General features: G+C 42.5%; 1 protein-coding gene across 1 annotated transcript; it reads left to right on the top strand.

The window, feature by feature from the left end:
* Positions 1-560: 560 nt before the first annotated feature.
* Positions 561-20,282, top strand: FUCA2 (alpha-L-fucosidase 2). The gene is made up of 7 exons (XM_040238606.1): positions 561-889; positions 8,219-8,406; positions 13,073-13,412; positions 15,018-15,228; positions 15,434-15,624; positions 18,172-18,280; positions 19,998-20,282. Exons 1-7 carry the CDS (start codon positions 672-674, stop codon positions 20,136-20,138), a joined length of 1,398 nt encoding a protein of 465 aa, XP_040094540.1. The 5' UTR covers positions 561-671; the 3' UTR covers positions 20,139-20,282.
* The last annotated feature ends 1,026 nt before the right edge of the window (positions 20,283-21,308 follow it).

The following is a 21,308-nucleotide window of genomic DNA, read 5'->3' as shown; positions in this document are numbered from 1 at the left end:
TCACTGTTTTCAATTGCAGTGGTTCTCCAAGTTTGGTGTTCAGACCAGAAAACCGAGCATCATGTAGAACTTGGTTAGAATGCAAATTCTGGAGCTCCAACCTGAACTGGAAACTTGTGGAATTTCACCTGATACAGACTCCAAGGCTGACAACCACAGTTCCAAACACACCCTAGACCTTGGTGGGTGGGAGCGGGGTGGCCGGGTGGGAGCGGCTGAGAATGATCTGGGTTTTTCCGTGCCACCCGCTGGATGGTCCGCCTGCGGTGTCCGCATTGGGCTCCAGGTCCATGATTCCACCCAGGCTGCTCAGTAGCATGCCTTCTCTGGGCGGTTTTTGGAAGCGTCCTGCAGCTTGAGGGGAGAGGCCCTCCCACGGGGTCCCTGAACCAGACTAGTTTCTTCTCCCTCGAGAGGACAATCTAGGAGGCTGAGAGCAGGCTTTGGGGTAATACTGGCCTCTTTAGTTATGCAAGAGAGCGCTGCAGGCCTCCTGGGGTCATTCTGTTCCAGGGCCTGAACCGCGGCCACTCCCATACCAGCAGGGAGGGTGCCTTTTTCCTAAGGCAGCTTGGTCAGGTGACCGTGGCGGCTCTTACTTAGCCGGGGACGCGGAAGGACGAGCTTTCGGAGGCCGCGGGAGAGCGTCCAGGACTGGGGGCTGCGAGGCTATGCGATCCCCGAAGCTGTCCGGGCCGGCGCTCCCGCTGCTGATCTTGCTGCTTCCGCTGCCGCCGCCGGGTTCCGCAGGCGGCCCTGCGCCCTTCGACCCGACCTGGGAGTCCCTGGACGCCCGCCAGCTGCCCGCCTGGTTCGACAAGGCCAAGTTCGGCATCTTTATCCACTGGGGCGTGTTCTCCGTGCCCAGTTTCGGGAGCGAATGGTTCTGGTGAGCGCGCCTCCCTCCGTCTCCTCTAATCCCGCTTTGCACCCCACTGGCCTGCAGCCAGGACCCAGACCTCCAGCCTTTGCGGGTTTGTTTGGTCTCTTAGTTTCACCTCCTGCTGTTTGAGCCGCGCTTTGCATTTCCGGGTGTTACGTTTATGATTTACTGGGTAAGTGGTTGGTGCTGGGTGAAAGCTGAATTTTTCTTCCGTGTGACTGCAAGAGTCAGACCCTTGATGTGGCTGTGGCTTCTCAGCTTCTTGGTAGTTGTACTTCTCAGTTGTTCTTATCACTTTGCAGCCATCGACAGAATAAAATAGCAGAAAAGTAATGGGCTTGTGTGGGGGTCGTAGGAGGAAGCTCTGGGCCTAAACCGTCCTTGTCCTTCGAACTGCAGACTTGCTCCATTGCTGTTCTGCTGCTACTTGTCAATTGTCAATTGTTCTGTCACGAAGAGGGTTTAAGCATAAATTCATGGGTATGTGAGACTTCTGTTCACTTGGGCATTCACTGGCTCTTTAACCTTAAAATGTTACCACATGAAGCCCAAGGAAAAATTTTTTAAAAAGATTCTAGAATATTAACCTTAAGAAACTCCAATTATTAACAGATCGCTATGTGAAAAGTTATGAACAAAGCTAGTGGAGGTGGTGGAATTCCAGATGAGCTAATCCTGTAAAAGACAGTGCTGTTAAAGTGCTGCACTCAATAAATCAGCAAAATTGAAAAACTCAGCAGTGGCCACAGGACTGGAAAATGTCAGTTTTCATTCCAATCCCAAAGAAGGGCAATGCCAAGGAATGCTCAAACTACCTCACAACTGTGCTCATTTTACATGCTAGCAAGATTATGCTCAAAATCCTTCGAGCTAGATTTCAGCAGTACATGAACCAAGAACTTGCAGATGTACAGGTTGGATTTAGAAAAGGCAGAGGAACCAGACATCAAATTGCCAACATCCATTGGATCTCAGAGAAAGCAAGGAAATTCCAGAAAAACATATACTTCTGCTGCACTGACTACGCTAAAGCTTTTGACTGGGTGCATCACAGCAAACTGGAAAATTCTTAAAGAGATGGGAATACCAGACTGCCTTGCCTGCTTCCTGAGAAATCTGTATGCAGATCAAGAAGCAACAGTTAGAACCGGACATGGAACAATGGACTGGTTTAAACTGGGAAAGGAGTATGACAAGGTTGTATGTTGTCACCCTGCTTTTTAACTTATATGCAGAGTACTTCATGAGAAATGCTGGACTGGATGAATCACAAGCTGGAATTAAGACTGCTGGGAGAAATATCAACCTCAGATACGCAGATGATACCACTCTAATGGCCGAAAATGAAAAGGAACTAAAGTGCCTCTTGATGAGGGTGAAAGAGGAGAGTGAAAAAGGTGTTGAAATTCAACATTAAAAAAACTGAGATCATAGCATCTGGTCCCATTATGGCAAATAGATGCGGGGAAATGGAAACAGTGACAGATTTTATTTTCTTGGGCTCCAAAATCACTGTGGACAGTGACTGCTGCCTTGAAATTAAAAGATGCTTGCTCCTTGGAAGGAAAGCTATGATAAACCTAGACAGCATATTAAAAAGCAAGAGATATCAGTTTACCAACAAAGGTCCATCTAGTCAAAACTATGGTTTTCCCAGTAGTTATATATGGGTGTGAGAGTTGGACCATAAAGAAACCTGAGTGCTGAAGAATTGATGCTTTTCAACTGTGGTGTTGGAGAAGACTCTTGAGAGTCCCTTGGACTGCAAGGAGATCCAACCAGTCCATTCTGAAGGAGATCAGCCCTGGGATTTCTTTGGAAGGAATGATGCTAAAGCTGAAACTCCAGTACTTTGGCCACCTCATGAGAAGAATTGACTCATTGGAAAAGACCCTGATGCTGGGAGGGATTGGGGGCAGGAGGAGAAGGGGACGACAGAGGATAAGATTGCTGGATGGCATCACTGACTCGATGGACATGAGTCTGAGTGAACTCTGGGAGTTGGTGATGGACAGGGAGGTCTGGCGTGCTGCAATTCATGGGGTCGCAAAAAGTCGGACACGACTGAGTGACTGAACTGAACTGGATGCAAGAGATCCAACCAGTCAGTCCTAAAGGAAATCAGTCCCGAATATGCATTGGAAGGACTGTGGCTGAAGCTCCAATATTTTGGCCACCTGATGTGAAGAGCTGACTCACTGGAAAAGACCCTGATGCTGGGAAAGAGTGAAGGCAAAAGGAAAAGGGGGCGGCAAAGGATGAGATTGTTAGATACCATCACTGACTCAATGGACATGGATTTGAACAAACTTGGAGATAGTGGAGGTCAGAGGAGTCTGGCATGCCGCAGTCCATGGGGTTGGAAAAAGCTGGACACCACTTAGCGACTGAACAAAATGTGAAAAGTGGGCTTGCCTGGTGGCTCAGTGGTAAAGAATCCCCCTGCCAATGCAGGAGACACTGGCTTGATCCCTGGGTCAGAAAGATCCCCTGGAGAAGGAAATGGCAACCCACTCCAGTATTCTTGCCTGGAAAATCCCATGGACAGAGGAGCTTGGCGTGCTACAGTTCATGGGGTCTCAGAAAGATTTGGACACAACTTAGCAATTAAACAATAGCAACGACATGTGAAAAGTGGTGTACAAAAAAATTGCTCTTTAGATTTTACCTTGAGAGTCATACCTTTACAGCTTTAAGTGTCTCACATCTTTCTTGATTAAATACTTCAGGTATGTTAAGTTCTTCAAGATAGAAATGTTACTACATATATATGTATGCATAATACACATATGTACACATAAATAATATGTCCCTAAGTAAGATAAGAAAATAAACAATGAATATTTAAACCTACATTATACTGTATACATAATGTACAACAAATTTAATTCATACAATATATATTCCATATGACAACTATAAAAAAAAAACACCCAGTGTGAGAGTTGTGAATTAAGTTTTATTTTGGGCAAAATACTTTCACTTTCACTTTGGGGCAAAATGAGGACTGTAACCTAGGAGACTGCCTCTTAGAGAGCTCTGTGGAACTGCTCTGAAGAGCTAAGGGTGGAGGTCAGTGTGTTGTTGTTGAGTTGCTAAGTTGTGTCCTACTCTTTGCGATCCCTTGGAATGTAGCCTACATTTGTGATCCCAGATCCTCTATCCATGGGATTTTCCAGGCAAGAATACTAGAATGGGTTGCCATTTCCTTCTCTAGGGGATCTTCCTGACCCAGGGATCAAACCCACATATCCTGCATTGCAGGAAGTTTCCTTACCACTGAGCTACCAGGAAAGCCGGAGGTCAGTATATATGTCATTTTTTGGTGAAAGGGGATATATGCAATGAGCACACATTTTGACAGGTTACTGCTAGTCACAAGAAGGTCACTGCTCATCACCAGGAATGGATGTCTCCCTTAATGATTTTAGTGCTTTTCTAGCTATGAGAAACATGCAAGAAATTGGGCTCATAAAATCTTCTGAAAATATCTGACTATCTGAAAGGCTGTTCTGGAAGTTTTTCCTAATCTCCACCCTGTCCTTTCAGGGTGTGTTGAAAGTCAGCAACTACAGTGGCTAAGGACTTCATTCTTATAGAATCAGATGGCAAGTGACAATTTTTAGTTGGCTGATACAATACAGAGTATAAATTATATATTGTATTACACTATAAACATTTATACTGTAAACACTGTACCACTTTCTGTAAAGACATTGACTTTCTGCAACCAGTAACTTTTCTTATTCACTTAGGCCAATTGATGTAAAAGAAATGCATAAGCTATGGAGTATTATTCATATACTCTTTTGAAATCAACTTGTAAAATATGGGACTCTTTCTTTCCATTACCTGTATTACCAAATATATTTGCTTCAGGATATTATAAATCTTTCTTTGCAAGTTTTGTGCTGTGAGGCATTTTGAATTTGCTTTTGAAATGTTTCAGTTAGCAAGGTGTTGTGGTCCTTTAATGGACCAGAACCTGGTGGTCTGGAGTCGATGATAAGAAAGTGAAAGAAGGAAAGAGGCTAATGCTCCCTGGGTTACGCAGAGAACCAATAAAGCCCTAGGACAGGGCTTGTACCACTCACGTAGGCACAGGGCATCCTCTCAAAGAGGTCTTGAAAGTCCGGGCAGGAAAGTGAGCTCGGCAGGCTGCCATGCTCCAGAGAATCATCCAGAAAGAGAGATAAGGGAAAGAGACAGAGAGAGAGAAAGAGAAGGACACGGGGACCCAAGTCTCCGGTAGAACAAGGGTGCTTTATTGAACTCTGTGTGAGTATATATACTGTTTTACAAGGTAGCTTCTTCAGATAAAGATCAAAAGACCAGACTTTACAAGTTACCAAGGAAACAAGGAGTAATAGAGGTCATAAAACCAGAAGACAATCCATATCAAAGAAAGAGCATCATAAATCATCACTTTTACCATATGGAAAAGCTAATGAAGGAAACCCTACGCATGCGTTCCATCTCATGACCTCAGTCCTGGGAGCAGCATGCCGCTCCGCTCATTCCTGTTACCAGGAACTGATAAGGAACAGAGGGCTCATGAGAGACAGGAAACAGCACACAGGAATCCTACTGTTGAGCATCCCCTGACAGCAAGGTACATAAATTAACAGATTTCTTCATCTTATATTGTGTATGCTCAGTTGCTCCGTCATGTCTGACTCTTTGTGACCCCATGGACTGTAGCCCACCAGGCTCCTCTGTTTTCATGGGATTCTCCAGGCAAGAATACTAGAGTGGGTTGCCATGCCCTCCCCTAGGGGATCTTCCCAACCCAGGGATTGAACCCGCGTCTCTTATGCCTCCTGCATTGGCAAGCAGATTCTGTTAACCACTAGCACCTTTGTTCAACTGGGAAGATTAGGTAAATATACATTTGATGCTAGGAGAGGATTTGATGTTTGTTAGTTGAAACTAGTGCTCTGCACAAAACAATTAGTTTTGAGTCATCTTATTCTTTGTAATGGTTAACTTCTTGTTTTCTACAAATGAACACAAAGTTGTTTGTTTTGACCTGGAACAATAAAGATGATTGTCATACAAAACAGAGTCTATTTTTGATGGTCTGGAAGTGCAATAACCCTGTAGAAGATTCTTAATTATCTATAGTTTCCCTTTTTATCTCCTCTAAATCTCTGATCTCACTTGATTTGACCTGGGGCAGTCAACAGCAGAGATGAGTATATTTGACTATCCTTAATGGCAGCTCAAAAACAAATATAAATGGTGGGCTGTTTACTGTAAGTGCTTCTTCTCATCTCTATTACTATGAAATTTGAGAAGTGACTCTAGACTATAATAGAGAATGCAGGTTCAAATTAGATGTGCTAGGAAAAAAATAGAAATATCTTATCTTTTAACTTTCTGACTCTCCCAGTTTCTCTTTTGCAGTTCCATTTAAAAGATAAAAATGCATCAGGGATCAATTAGGATACTTTCACTTGAAGGTACAGAAAACTCAAATAAAAGGTATAATAATAGGAACTTATTACTATACATATAAGAAATTTAGAAGTACTTGGCTCAGTGATAAAATCAGAGTCCTGGGCTCTTTGTCATCCTCAGCCTGTTGACTTGTCCTGTCATGGTGACATGATGGTGGCCAGGCATCACGTCACACAGCCCTGTCCAACGGCAGATTGTATCTCTTTCTACTGGAGAGGAGACCATTCCCAGAATCTCCCAAGTTGGCTTCCCCTCCAGTTCCATTGGCCAGCATGGATCAGGTGTCCATGTGGTAGCTGTGATGGAAGCTGAGAAAGTATGTATCTGACTCTTGGGCAGGTAAAGAAGAGTGCCTGTGACACAGTATGTCCTTCAGCAAAGCCTTCTCAGCAGAAAGAACCTCCTGGTCATCTTTGGAGATCTAGTGCTGATTATGAATTTGTTCATCCAGTAAATGGAGAAGGCAGTGGCACCCCACTCCAGTACTCTTGCCTGGAGAGTCCCATGGATGGAGGAGCCTGGTGGGCTGCAGTCCATGGGGTCACTAGGAGTCAGACATGACTTAGTGACTTCCCTTTCACTTTTCACTTTCACGCATTGGAGAAAGCGGTGGCAACCCACTCCAGCGTTCTTGCCTGGAGAATCCCAGGGACGGGGGAGCCTGGTGGGCTTCCATCTATGGGGTTGCACAGGTTGGACACGACTGAAGCAACTTAGCAGCAGCAGCAGCATCCAGTAAAAACACTCTTATGAAAGTAGTGAAAGGAAGAATAAAAGATGGGTCAAAGCGGGGACTTGCATCTATTTCATGACCATGGGCTTACTGCCATGTTTTTATAAAATGTTTATCTAAAACTTATGCTTTGAGGATTTCCCTGGTGGTCCAATGGTGAAGACTCTGCACTCCCGGTGCAGGGGGCCCGGGTTCCATCGCTGGTCAGGGAACTAGATCCTATAAGCTGCAACTAAGAGTTCACATCCCACATCTAAAGATCCTGCAGGCTGTGACTAACATCTGGGCAGCAAAATAAACAAATAAATAGTTTTCTTTTTTAAAGTTGTGTTTGCAATGTTGTTTTCCTTCCGAAGCTCTGCTTAGGCAGTTGAGGCCCCACTGCTCAGAATAACTGCACATAACCAGTAATCCTTGAAGGCTGAGTCAGTATATTAAAATAACAGCATTTTCTTAATTTTACTGTCATTTCCTCCCCCACTTGTTCCCTGCTAGTGAATATAATACATTTATGTTATATTTTATGCACTTTGTCTTCTTTTGAAGACTTCATCATTTGTGTTACAAAGGACTAATTATGTATACTCCATGTTGCAATCTAAAAGTGAAGAATTAAGAGCAAATGGGTGACTTGTTTGTTTAGACTGTTCTGGTTGATAAGCTGAGTAGAGTTCACAGAGGGATAGATGGAAGACTATGGAAGTTCATGTAAGCTTTCCTTAAGTGAAGTCAGACTAAATGGGCAAGTTAGGAAGAGAATCTTAGTAACATCTGAATAAGGGAGAATTTTAGTAAAGGGAGTTATGGTTGACCCCGGAATAGCACAAGTTTGGTTTTCTTTTATGTGTATTTTTTTCAATAAATACATAATTGGCCCTCTATATTCAAGGGATTTGCATCTCTGGATTTAACCAACCTCAGACAGAAATTTTCATCTATGTTTGCTTGAATCTGCAGATGCCCAAACTGCAGATATGGAGGGCAGGCTGTAGTATGCCATTTTATGTAAGGGACTTGAGTACTCACAGATTTTGGTATCTGCTGAGAAACATGGGACTCATTCTCTATGAATACCGAGGGATACCTATATTTCAAGTGTTTATGTGTATGCTACTTATATGCTGTTTCCTTCATCCCCTTAGGTGGTACTGGCAAGAGGAAAAGATACCAGCTTATGTGGACTTTATGAAAAATAATTACCCTCCTGATTTCACATATGAAGATTTTGGACCACTATTTACAGCAAAATTTTTTGATGCGAACCAGTGGGCAGATATTTTACAGGCTTCTGGTGCCAAATACATTGTCTTAACTTCCAAACATCATGAAGGTAAGTAAGAACAACATCTGTAAACACTGACAGTGGTTATAAATGTAAAGTAGTTCTTTTGGAAGAAGAAACTAAAGCAAGGTCATCCGCATAAAAACAGAGTTTTCTCTTAGGAGCAGTCCTAAGTGGCTACTGACATTTGCTTGTAATTTAAGAGATTACATTTCACCCAATTAAGAAGCATTAAGAAAAAGAAAAAAAAGGAGCATTAAGTATGCAGAAAGATCATACCCTCCACATATAGAAAAAAATGGAAACTGATCACATTTTATTATGTGCATATTTAACAATTTCCAAGTAACGCAAGATTTTATTAAAGCCCTTTGAAGGGGGATGTGGTTTGCAGGTCAAAGTTTACAACTGAACTGCATTCTTTCCACTTTCTTCTCACCTCTGTAATGCATTCTGGGAAGGTACCCTGGGGATTATTTGCTATTATCTTACATTATGACCAACATACAAGGTGGTGCTTTGGCCAACTCTTATATGACCCAGTTGAGGAAAGTTTGCTATTGATGAAAATGACACGGGCCACCTGAAAGGAACAGGATTGCAAGGCTGCAATGATGCCCAGAAATATTAGAGATGGTGGAAGAATATCTAAAAAGAAACAGAGTGGTTGAATTAGGGTTCTCCAGAGAAATAGAGCTAACAGGAAGTATAATATGTATAGATTTATCATAAGAAACTGGCTCATGCAACTATGGAGGCTGAGAAGTCCAGACCCAAGACAGCCAGTTATATAGTTCCAGTCTAAGCCCAAAGGCATGAGGAACAGGAGAGTGGATAATATAAGTACCTGTCCAAATCTAAGTTAAAGACTAATGTCTCAGCTCAAAGACATAGAAAACATTTTTTCTTTTTCTTTTTTTTAAGTAAAAAACAAAAAACACCACTCCTTAAACTTTGCTGCTTTTTCTTTTTGGCTACAATGCACGGCATACAGGATCTTAGTTCCCTGACCAGGGATTGAACCCATGCCCCCTGCAGTGGAAGTGGGGAGTCTTAACCACTGTACCCCCAGGAAAGTCTGAAGAATTCTTTCTTAATCAGCCTTTTATTCTATTTAGGCCTTCAATGGATTGGATGAGGCCCACCACTTCAGGTGGGCAATCTGCTTTACTCAGTCTAACTATTCATATGTTAATTTCCGGTAGAAATACCTTCAGGAACATATCCTGAATGATGTTTAATCAAATATCTGGGCACCCTGTGGCCCAGGCAAGTTGACACATAAAATGAACTATTAAAGTGATCTTACATGAATAGGATAGAATCTACCCATTACCATTCCCATATCTACAAGATCAAGAAAACATCAGCACGTTATTATTCTTCCAACAGCATGTTAATAATTAGATAATCTGGACCTCTCCAGTGGTTCAGTGGTCAAGAATCTGTCTGCCAGTGCAGGGGATGCAGGTTCAATCCTTGGTCGGGGAAGGTCCCACAGGCCTTAGGGCAACTAAGCCAGAATTTAGAGCCCTCTAGCTGCAACTCCTGAAGCCCATGTACCCTAGGGCCCAAGCTCTACAACAAAAGTTAGCTCCATGAGAAGCCCGCACACCACGACTAGAGCAGCCCCTACCAGCCGCAACTAGAGAAAGGCCCATACATAGCAACAAAGACCCAGTGCAATCAAAGATAAATAAATAACTAGATGATTTGTTTGCATTGGAATAAAAAATTTTGTCTCATTTTCTGCCACGGTGCGTGGGAGATTACGAGGGAAGAATGAAAACCCAAAATAAGGAATCAGGATATTTTTCCTTTTGGCCACAGTCCAGTGGCTTAATGATTTTTTTCCTGCAGGTGTTTCTCAGGCTGAGATAGATACTGAGGACATGTTGATTTTCTGATGCCTAGAACTTCTCCAGGCTATATGGTAGAAAGTATTACTTAGCTTATTTAAAAACACAGCAAAACAACCGTTAATCACGCTGTGAGGACAAATGATGTAGCCCACATTTATACACTTTCTAGAACCATATTGTTGGAGGTTTTCATGCCTATAGAAGACCCTGCTGAGCCCAGTTAGGCTGGAAGACCACCATGTGAGCTTCTGGTGGTGCTACTGAACCAAAGATCCAAAGTGGTTTTAGGGCCTGCCAAGTTGAGACATATGGAATAAGACTTTAAATATCACCAACAGTGCTTTGAAGCTTACTACAAACATCTTTAGAACCAGTGTGAGCTCTTTTAAAAGTTTCTTCAAAACGAATCCAAAGAGTGTGTCCATCTTCAGTTCAATTCAATTCAGTTGCTCAGTCGTGTCCGACTCTTTGCGACCCCATGAATTGCAGCACGCCAGGCCTCCCTGTCCATCACCAGCTCCCGGACTTCACCCAAACCCATCCATCGAGTTGGTGATGCCATCTAACCATGTCATCCTCTGTTGAACCCTTCTCCTCCTGCCCTCAATCTTTCCCAGCATTAGGGTCTTTTCAAATGAGTCAGCTCTTTGCATCAGGTGGCCAAAGTATTGGAGTTTCAGCTTCAACATCAGTCCTTCCAATGAACACTCAGGACTGATCTCCTTTAAGATGGACTGGTTGGATCTCCTTGTAGTCCAAGGGACTCTCAAGAGTCTTCTCTAACACCACAGTTCAAAAGCATCAATTCTTTGGCACTTAGCTTTCTTTATAGTCCAACTCTCGCATCCATACGTGACCACTGGAAAAACCATACCCTTAACTAGACGGACCTTTGTTGGCAAAGTAATGTCTCTCCTTTTTAATATGCTGTCTAGGTTGGTCATAACTTTCCTTCCAAGGAGTAACCATCTTTTAATTTCATGGCTGCAATCACCATCTGCAGTGATTTTGGAGCCCAGAGAAATAAAGTCAGCCACTGTTTCCACTGTTTCCCCATCTATTTGCCATGAAGTGATGGGACCAGCTGCCATGATTAGTTTTCTGAATGTTGAGGTTTAAGCCAGTTTTTTCACTGTCCTCTTTCACATTAATCAAGAGGCTCTTTAATTCTTCTTCACTTTCTGCCTTAGACTTGTCCTGATTTATAAAAGTAAAATGTTACACCAAACACCTTACGTATGTTGCTTTAGATTTTAGTAGGACAGTAACAATGTATTCATGTTCCTAGATCCTAACTAAAGATTTTGAGGCTTTTATATTATTCCTTAAGTATTCAATTTATCTAGTGCTTCTATGGTTTTTATATAGACAAGCCAGCAATCTAAATGCAAATTCCTTTTAAAATATGAATTATTTCAAAGTACTTATGTAATTGTATTCTTCTTATCCATTTAGTTGGTAGATAATTCACTTTTAGGTAATTTAAAACACAACATCCAAGCTTACGATTTTAGAGTAGGATGAGATTACAGACGGTGGGTACATTTCAAGTATAGAACTACTGGGGAAGAGAACCTTACCCCTGCCTGGGTTAAATGAATAATGAGGGTCGAGATTTACTACTGAACATGGATTATCAGTGTTCTATGAATCATACTATAATAAAATAATTCTAAGCTCAGGGAATATACTCTTTGATTTGGAAGACAGGAATCACGCAGGAGTGCATCTACGGTTCTTCCCTGTAAATAGTCACCGTCATTGTTTAGAGTGGTGGATGTGGAAGATGTTCCCATCTCAGCTGTGATCTGCTAATGTCGACTGTGATTTTGTGCTAGACCTTGTGCTAGCCATTGGCTGAGGATATAACAGGGAACACTGCAGACATGATATTGTCCCTCCAGGACCTTGTCATTTAAGAGGGAGAATACCGGAGAAAGGTCAGACTATCCAGGCCTTATTTTCTCCAAAATCACTGGCAACCCACTCCAAAAGCTATAGTTTTTCTAGTAGTCATGTATGGATGTGAGAGTTGGACCATAAAGAAGACTGAGCACTGAAGAACTGATGCTTTCAAATTGTTGTGCTGGAGAAGACTCTTGAGAGTCCCTTGAACTGCAAGTAGATAAAACCAATCAATCCTAAAGGAAATCAGTCCTGAATATTCATTGGAAGGACTGATGCTAAAGCTCCAGTATTCTGACCGCCTGATGTGAAGAGCTGACTCATTGGAAAAGACTGTGACGCTGGAAAAGATTGAAAGCAAAAGGAGAAGGGGATGACAGAGGATGAGATGGCTAGATAACATCACTGATTTAATGGACACAAATTTGACCAGACTTCGAGAGATAATGGAGCTTCTCGTCTGGTAGTCCATGGGGGTCACAGAGTTGGACACGACTTAGCCACTGAACAACAACAACAATGGGGTACCATGAGAAGTACTTTAAAAAATCTTGGTTCTACTTTGTTTAAATTCTCATTTGTTAGCAACCTCCCTGGTGGCTAACACTCAGTGCTCCCAATGCACGGGGACCAGGTTTGATCCCTGGTCAGGGAACTACAGCCCACATGCCAAAACTAAGAGTTTGCATGCTGCAACTAAGGATTCCTGCATGCTGCGACTAAGGCCCTGTGTAGCCAAATAAAGAAAAAAAAAAATTTTTTTAAATTCTCATCTGTTTCTTGCATGAAAGCAAAATATATACTAAGGAAAAAAATGGTCATAAAACATGTTTGTAGGACAGTGATTTATATGTCACGTATACTGCCTTTATAACTTGGTATTGGTATAGGCGCACATTTGCTAGAACAGAGTTGGTATGCTTACAGAGGCTTTTAATATGTTTCAGGCTTCACCTTGTGGGGCTCAGAGTACTCGTGGAACTGGAACGCAGTAGACATGGGGCCAAAGAGGGACATCGTCAAGGAACTTGCAGTTGCGGTTAGGAACAGGACTGACCTGCGCTTCGGGCTCTACTACTCTCTTTTTGAGTGGTTTCATCCACTCTTCCGTGAGGATGAATCCAGCTTGTTCCAGAAACGACAATATCCAGTGTCTAAGATGCTGCCCGAGCTCTACGAGTTAGTGAACAAGTATCAGCCGGAGGTGCTGTGGTCAGATGGCGATGGAGGGGCCCCAGATACCTACTGGAAAAGCTTAGACTTCCTAGCCTGGCTGTACAATGAGAGGTGTGTGTGCCACTAGACTGCTGTCGTGATATTCCTAATATCTATATAACATTAGTTCTTGCTTCTTGAAATATTCCCCTTCAGGCTTGTTTGTGACATGGGGAGAAAATTATTATAAATAATGCATATTAGATATATCAATATTTACTCAAAATATCAAGAGTTACAAGAACACTGGAATATTCTTAACAAGAATTAGTTAGCAAGAATACTGGAGTGGGTTGCCATTTCCTTCTCCAGGGGATCTTCCTGATCCAGGAGTCGAACCCGTGTTGCCACACTGGCAAGTGGATTCTTTACCACTGAGCTACCTGGGAAGCCCTAAGAGTTACAAATCAGAAGTCAAATATAGCTCAACAGTCTGATTTTGAATTGAGACTAAAAAAAAAAAAAATTACAGCATTAAGCACTCTGAAGATTAATTTTGTAGGTCCCCGTTTTCATCACCTCTCTGGGCCAATGCTATTTATCCATCACTGTTTCTCATGCTGTGCTTTTCAGTTCCTCTAATTGCTTCTTCACATCCTCTTACCTTTGATAATCTTTGCTGCTTGGATGTCACCCTTGTCTGTCTCTTTTCCTTCATCGTCAGCATTTCACTTCTTCCTGTACTTTCCTTTTGTTTTCTAGCATGTTCCAGGCTGCCCCATTAGAACAGGGAGTTCTGACTAAGCTCCTCTATAAGGCTCACACTATGTGGACCAAATTGATATCTGTATCTCAAAAGTACTTGGTATTGTGCTGTGAAGTTAGGGAGAGCCCTGCTGGTGTTCTCTGGGTCCACAGAGGATGCACAGAGAAATCCTCTGTCTTGGTGCATAACCGCAGTTTCTCTAGGTACTCCTTTCCAAAAGGACATACTGGGAGTCCTCCGTTTCAGTTTGTGAACCAAAACGATCCCCTCTAAATGGAGAAGTGCAGGAGGTACCACCTGCTATGATGAATACTGTTGTGGGAATATTTTATGCCACAGTGAATGAATTCCATCCATAACAGTCAGCTTTGCTGAGATCTTCAATGTTAGGCACAGTTATAAGAGGAAGAGACCAGGGGAGAACGTTTAAATAATAGTAAAACTCTTTTAAGTGCTGTGTGTGCTGGGCATACATAGGTGTCTTACATAGATTGTGTCAGTTGCTCAGTCGTGTCTGACTCCTTGTGACCCCATGGACTGTAGCCCGCCAGGCTCCTCTGTCCGTGGGATTCTCCAGGCAAGAATACTGGAGTGGGTAGCCTTTCCCTCTTCCAGGGGATCTTCCCAACCCAGGGATCGAACCTGTATCTCCTGAGGTGGCAGGAGGATTCCTTACTGTCCAAACTACCAGGGAAGCCCAAGTTCTGTTCTAATAACAGATGGAGAAATGGATTATTCAGAGGAGTTAGGTAATTTGCTCTAGGACAAGGAGCTTAGCAAGTAACAGGCCAGGACTACAACTTCCTCAGGTCTAGTTTACTTCAAAATCATGGGGTTTGTATTATATTCGACTATGGTTATTTTCTAAGAGTGGATTTCAGTCACATTGGATTTCAGTCACATTCAATGTCACTCTTTTCAGTGACATTGCTTTTGTGTAAATTTTTTTTTTATCATCCTTTTCATTTCAGCCCAGTTCGGGACACAGTGGTCACCAATGACCGTTGGGGAGCTGGTAGCATTTGTAATCATGGTGGCTACTATACATGTAGTGATCGTTATAACCCAGGACATCTTTTGCCACATAAATGGGAAAACTGCATGACAATAGACAAGTTTTCCTGGGGCTACAGGAGGAATGCTGAAATCTCTGACTATCTCACAATTGAAGAATTGGTGAAGGTACAGTAAAATGTCTGGTGACCATTATAGTAATATTCGTAATAGTGTACACGTGTCAGAATTATGTTTTCTAAACTGTATGACTCAATGGCCTGTAAATACAGGACATGACTCTTTTTTTTTTCTATGTGTGTTCTCTTAGATAGTGATTAATGATGGAATTGTTTTCTTCCTCTAAGAACTATATTTATTCTTAATTTTTAAGCAACTTGTACAAACAGTTTCATGTGGAGGAAATCTGTTGATGAATATTGGACCCACACAAGACGGCACCATTTCTGCAATTTTTAAGGAGCGATTGAGGCAAATGGGAATCTGGCTAAAAGTCAATGGAGAAGCCATCTATGAAACCTATGCTTGGAGATCCCAGAATGACACTGTCACCCCAGATGTATGGTAAGTACTATTTGATAGAAAAAGGCATTTAACATTTCTCAGAGATAAAGAGAATAGTATAATAAAGAGGAAATTGGACGAATGCCCACCTATACAGAATATTTTATTTACTTAAAGTCAGCATATTTTAAACACTTAATTACTTATCAAGTTGAGCTGAAATAATCGCTAGATTTCTTCTAACAGTGGATAAATTTTAGGGAGAAATAAAATTTCTTATAAAAATTGTAGGTCATTCAGAAAAATGAAAAAAAAAAAAAAAAAAGTGCTGAGTGGTTAATCCAAAAGAGACTTTTGGTTTAGTCAGGTAAATTCTAACTTTTGCAGGTGTTACATCTCATCAAATTAGCAGGAAGTGCCATAAGGCAGGAAAAATATATTCTAATAAATCTAAACCTGAACTTTCTTTAAAATTATCTCAACTGGCTAAATTTTAACTAGTGTCTCCTATAAAAAGCATATGGTGGTTTCTGATGTAGGATCTTAACATACGCAAATAAGAGTAGTTCTCCCTGGTGGCTCAGACTAAAGAATTCCCCTGCAATTCAGAAGACCTGAGTTTGATCCCTGGGTTGGGAAGATCCCCTGGAGGAGGGCTCGGCAACCCACTCCAGTATTCTTGCCTGGAGAATCCCATGGAGAGAGGAGCCTGGCGGGCTGCAGTCCATGGGGTCACATGACTGAGCCACTAAGCACAGCACAGTATTAGTGAAGCTCTAAAGTTCACCCGTGTTACCACCAAAGCGAGTACAGCCTGATCAAGCATATACCAAAAGATTGGACTAAATACTCTTCTTTGAACTTATGACTTCAATTGTCAATTCACTGAAGAAAATAAAGTAAGGCAGTGTACACAGAAGCACCTAACTGTAGAATTTTAGAATATTGGATCTGGCAGAAGCCATAATGAGAACTCAGAACCAATCTTTCATTTTACAGAAGCTAGTTTTAAATTTGGTTTTAGAATTTGCTTCTGTGTTTATATTTGACTATGAGGGTGTCTGATCTGGGACTTGACAATTATTAAGCATTATTCCATGAAGTTCTCTTTCAGTAAGTAAAGATAAAAGTCAGACTACTTAGCAATCCCTATAAGGCTGTTGCCTGGCTCCACTGCACTGAGCCCAGGTGGCCACTCTCCCTGCCTCATCAGTGGAGCTCTCTCCCCACAGGTTCGTGTGTTTCCCCTCCTTGCTGCATCTTTAGATGGCTGTCTAGACTCCCAGGGCCATCTTTGAAATCCTTTGAGTTTAAGCCCTGGCTCACTGTTGCTGTCCCCAGAACTTAGTTAGTCGCTCAGTTGCGTCTGACTCTTTGCAACCCCATGGACTTAGCCCACCAGGCTCCTCTGTCCATGGGATGGTCCGAGCAAGAATAATGGAGTGGGTTGCTAGAACTACTCTTCATATAATTCTGATTGTGTATATTCACAGCTCTTCTAATTTGCTGGCCCCTCAGTTCTTGGGCTTCCCGAGTGATGCTAGTGGTAAAGAATCCACCTGCCATGCAGGAGACTTAAGAGATGCAGGTTTGATCCCTGGGTTGGGAAGATCCCCTAGGGGAGGGCATGGCAACCCACTCCAGTATTCTTGCTTGGACCATCCCATGGACAGAGGAGACTGGCAAGCTACAGTCCATAGGGTTGCACAGAGTTGGACACGACTGAAGCGACTTAGCAGGCATGCAGGTCTTGTACTTCCTTCTTTCCAGGAACCCTGTCCCCTTCTTTTGGTCGTACCTTAGACCTCGCATTTCCAATATTTGTACTCCTTTCATGATCTCAGTCTGAATCATCCCACTGTCTAACTTCCTCCTCTTGTATTTCAGTTCACTTCAGCTTCCAAATGGCTCTTTAGAGAGACTAGAAATTAAAACAGTCATCATGGCCAGTGATTTAATCAATAGTGATTAATGAGGCCACCATAAAAAACCAAAAGAATGGGGTTCAGAGAGCTTCTGGATTGGTGGTGGTGCCGGGAGAGCAGGGCCCCTGGGGAGGGTGTGGAAGCCCCCTGCCCCTCCACATGCCTTGTCCTGTGCATCGTTTCCATCTAGCTGTTCCTGAGATACATCCTTTTATAATAGACCTGTCATCCAGGAAGTAGAATTCTGAGAGCTCCTCTAGCAAATTAGCAGAACTCAAGGAGGGGGTTGTAGGAACCTCCAATCTATAGCCTGTGGGTCAGAACCCCACATGACGATCTGGACACATGACTGGTGGTAGGAATAAACCCTGACCCTTTAGAATCTGACACTGCCTCTGGGTAGATGGTGTCAGAATGGAGTCAAACAGTAGGACGCCCAGCTGGTGCCTGAGAACTGCCTGGTGATACGGGAACTTCTCCCCCACCCCACACACTACACTGGGGTTGGGGTCAGAATCCTTTTGGGTGCTTTTTATTGCTACCATCGGGCTATTTTTTCTTCCCTCGATTAAAGAAAACATTGGTAAATATTTACTAAATGGAGGTATTTCTGGAAGATAATTCTGAACCTGACCCATAAATAATGAGAAATATTACTATGCATTTTTTTTTTCTTAACCAGGTACACATCCAAACCTAAAGATAAGTTGGTCTATGCTATGTTTCTCAAATGGCCCATATCAGGACAGCTCTTTCTTGGTCAGCCCAAAGCTACTCTGGGGGCAACACAGGTAAGAGGGAATTTTGAATTTATTATTCCTTTAAATTGCTGACTAGAACACCCTGAGGAAGACATTAACTTTTAACTTCAAGGTGAGCCTTATATGTGTTCCATTTACATCTCATGACAGTAATTTTAAAATGAGCTTTATCAATGGCAATGTTTGGCAAAAACTGTTGAAAATTTTGTTTCATTCCCCAGAAAACCAAGCCTATAAAACAGTTACATCATCTCCATGCTTATCAATTAAAACATCTTCTCCAGTCATGCTATGTTGCTCAGGTTCACTGAGTGCATCCAAAAATGACTCTTTTCATAAGACTGGAGATCAGATTCTTCCCCTGACATCTCACCCCAGAACACATCTGATAAATGTAAGATGTCATGGCCACTATTTTAAGTTCTTAAAACATTTGGAGGTTAAAGGTTAACCTTCCCTGCTGGCTCAGCAGTAAAGAATCTGCCTGCCATGCAAGAGATGCGGGTTTAACTGAGGGTTTGACTCCTGGGTCGGGAATATCCTTTGGAGGAGGAAATGGCAACACACTCCAGTATTTTTGCCTAGGAAATTTCATGGACAGAGGAGCCTGGTGGGCTACAATCCATGAGGTTGCAAAGAGTTAGACAGGACTGAGAGACTAAACAACAGTAACAAAAGTTTAATCTAACAGTTGTGGCCATCAGCTCTGGCAATGAGTTCATTTTAATATATTTTATAACTTATTTTTAAGAAAATAAAAATTTTATGGGAGGTGAATTGTCCAAATTCTTCTCCTTAAACCATTTTTCCATGTTTCATTTCTAACACTTGTGGTTGATCTGGCAGAAAAGGAGATAAAGAGTTCAAATCTGATGTTTTTTTTTTTTTTTTTCTCAAATCTTTTGTTTAACTGCAGCTTAGAGGCCTGGACATAACATTACCTTTTTATTTTATCTACCTTCTCTTTGTTGTTTAGTTGCTCAGTCCTGTCCGTCTCTTTTGCAACCCCATAGACTGTAGCCCACCAGGCTCCTCTGTCCATGGGATTTTCCAGGCAAAATACTGGAGTGGGTTGCCATTTCCTTCTCCAGGGGATCTTTCCAACCCAGAGATCAAACCAGCTTCTCCTGCTTTGCAGGCACATTCTTTACTGCTGAGCCACCAGGGAAGCTTTGGCCACCATTAATACTGTTATTTGAAAGTCCACGGGTTTTGTTTTTGTATTATTCTACATGGTAAACAAAGTTTTCTGGTTCAAAATAACCACAAATATATAGAAAACTACTTATTTAAATTCATTTTGTGTAAGACTAAGGATATAGAACAGTTACAGTAATAATAGATCGCACGTATGTACTGTTGATTAGTGGAGGTTACTGGGCCATCTGGGGAGGGAGGGTGGCTGGATAAGGAAGATGAGCCTTTCCCTGAACGTCCTGTGTCAGAGCCAGGCAGGCCTTAGTTGTGCAGATTGGTTCAAGAGTAGTTTTCTCTACTCTGACACTATTCAGTCTATACGATTCTTCCTCAAATCCTGCACACTTTCGAGAGTAAGAAAGGAGCAAGAGAGATATATACATGCATTTGGATCATAAATTAAAGCAGCTTGTGGCCCACTAAATTAAAGTAAAAACAATGAATCTCCTGTCTCCATTGCTCTTTAAGAAGTATCAACTGCTTCTTCCCAATACAGTGAGGAAGTCAGAGACACATATGGAGACATTTATGTGTATGTTTTAAATTTCAGGTTAAACTCCTGGGACACGGACAGCCCCTTCACTGGACAGCTTTGAAGGAAAATGGCATTAAAGTAGACCTACCTCAGCTAACCATCCATCAGATGCCCTGCCAGTGGGGCTGGGCTCTAGCACTAACTAATGTGACCTGATCTGCAGTAGAGTGCTTCCTGATGCAGTTATATCTAAGACTAGAATGTATATCAGGTTTCTGTAATTATAGCACACAGAGAAAGCAAATGTAAAATTGGCCAAGAATTTCCTAAGTTACCCACATAACTGTTTTAACTCTCCAATGCACTTTGCTATTTCTCTTCACACTGAATTTATTTCCATATGTGAATCAGAGGTGGGGATCTTTGTTGTAGTGAGAAATTGGTGGTGGTAAGGACTGAATCATGTCTAATGCCAAATTCACATTTTGAAACTCTTAAGCCTTAATGGGGCTTCCCTGGTGGCTCAGCGGTAAAGAATCCACCTGCAATGCATGGGACATGAGTTTGATCCTCGAGCTGGGAAGATCCCCTGGAGAAGGATGGGATTTGGAGATTTTAAGGTTAAATGAAGTCATCAGGGTGGGACCTTAATCCAATATGACTGGAGTCAAAAGAAGAGGAAGAACATGGATGGAAGCACACAGAGCAAAGACCATTTAAAGACACCGTGAGAAGGTGGCCAACTGCAAGCCAGGGAGAGGCCTCAAGAGAAACCGAACCTGCCAAAACCGTAGGCTTTCAGCCTGCAGACCTGTGAGAAAATAAGTGACTGTGGGTTAAGCACCCTATCTGTGGGATGGCACCCCACCCCAGTACTCTTGTCTGGAAAATCCCATGGATGGAGGAGTCTGGTGGGCTGCAGTCCATGGGGTCATGAAGAGTCAGAGACGACTGAGCAACTTCACTTTCACTTTTCACTTTCCTGCATTGGAGAAGGAAATGGCAACCCACTCCAGTGTTCTTGCCTGGAGAATCCCAGGGACGGGGGAGCCTGGTGGGCTGCCATCTATGGGGTTGCACAGAGTTGGACGTGACTGAAGCGACTTAGCAGCAGCAGCAGATTAATAAAGGCTTCCCAGGTGGCTCAGTGGTGAAGAATCCACCTGCCCAACTGGGAGATGCTGGTTCAGTCCCTGGTTGGGAAGATCCCCTGGGGAAGGGAATGGTTACCCACTTCCGTATTCTTGCCTGGAAAATTTCATGGACAGAGGAGCCTGCCAGACTATGGTCCATGGGGTTGCAAAAGAGTCAGACACAACTTAGTGACTAAACAACAACAATAAAGGGTCATAGGTATATAATAAATTTGACTTAATGTTTATGCTT

The sequence above is a fragment of the Oryx dammah genome, unplaced genomic scaffold (assembly GCF_014754425.2).
Source record: "Oryx dammah isolate SB20612 unplaced genomic scaffold, SCBI_Odam_1.1 HiC_scaffold_4, whole genome shotgun sequence".
Classification (NCBI taxonomy): Eukaryota; Metazoa; Chordata; class Mammalia; order Artiodactyla; family Bovidae; genus Oryx; species Oryx dammah.
Note: the sequence above shows the minus strand (reverse complement) of the source record. Positions and strands in the feature narration are given on the sequence as shown.

Bases quoted from the DNA above. Each gene is read 5' to 3' on its own strand.
- FUCA2 (XM_040238606.1), top strand. From the start codon at position 672: ATGCGATCCCCGAAGCTGTCCGGGCCGGCGCTCCCGCTGCTGATCTTG. The intron at 890-8,218 runs GTGAGCGCGCCT...TCATCCCCTTAG, and splicing joins TTCGGGAGCGAATGGTTCTG to GTGGTACTGGCAAGAGGAAA. The intron at 18,281-19,997 runs GTAAGAGGGAAT...TTTAAATTTCAG, and splicing joins CTACTCTGGGGGCAACACAG to GTTAAACTCCTGGGACACGG.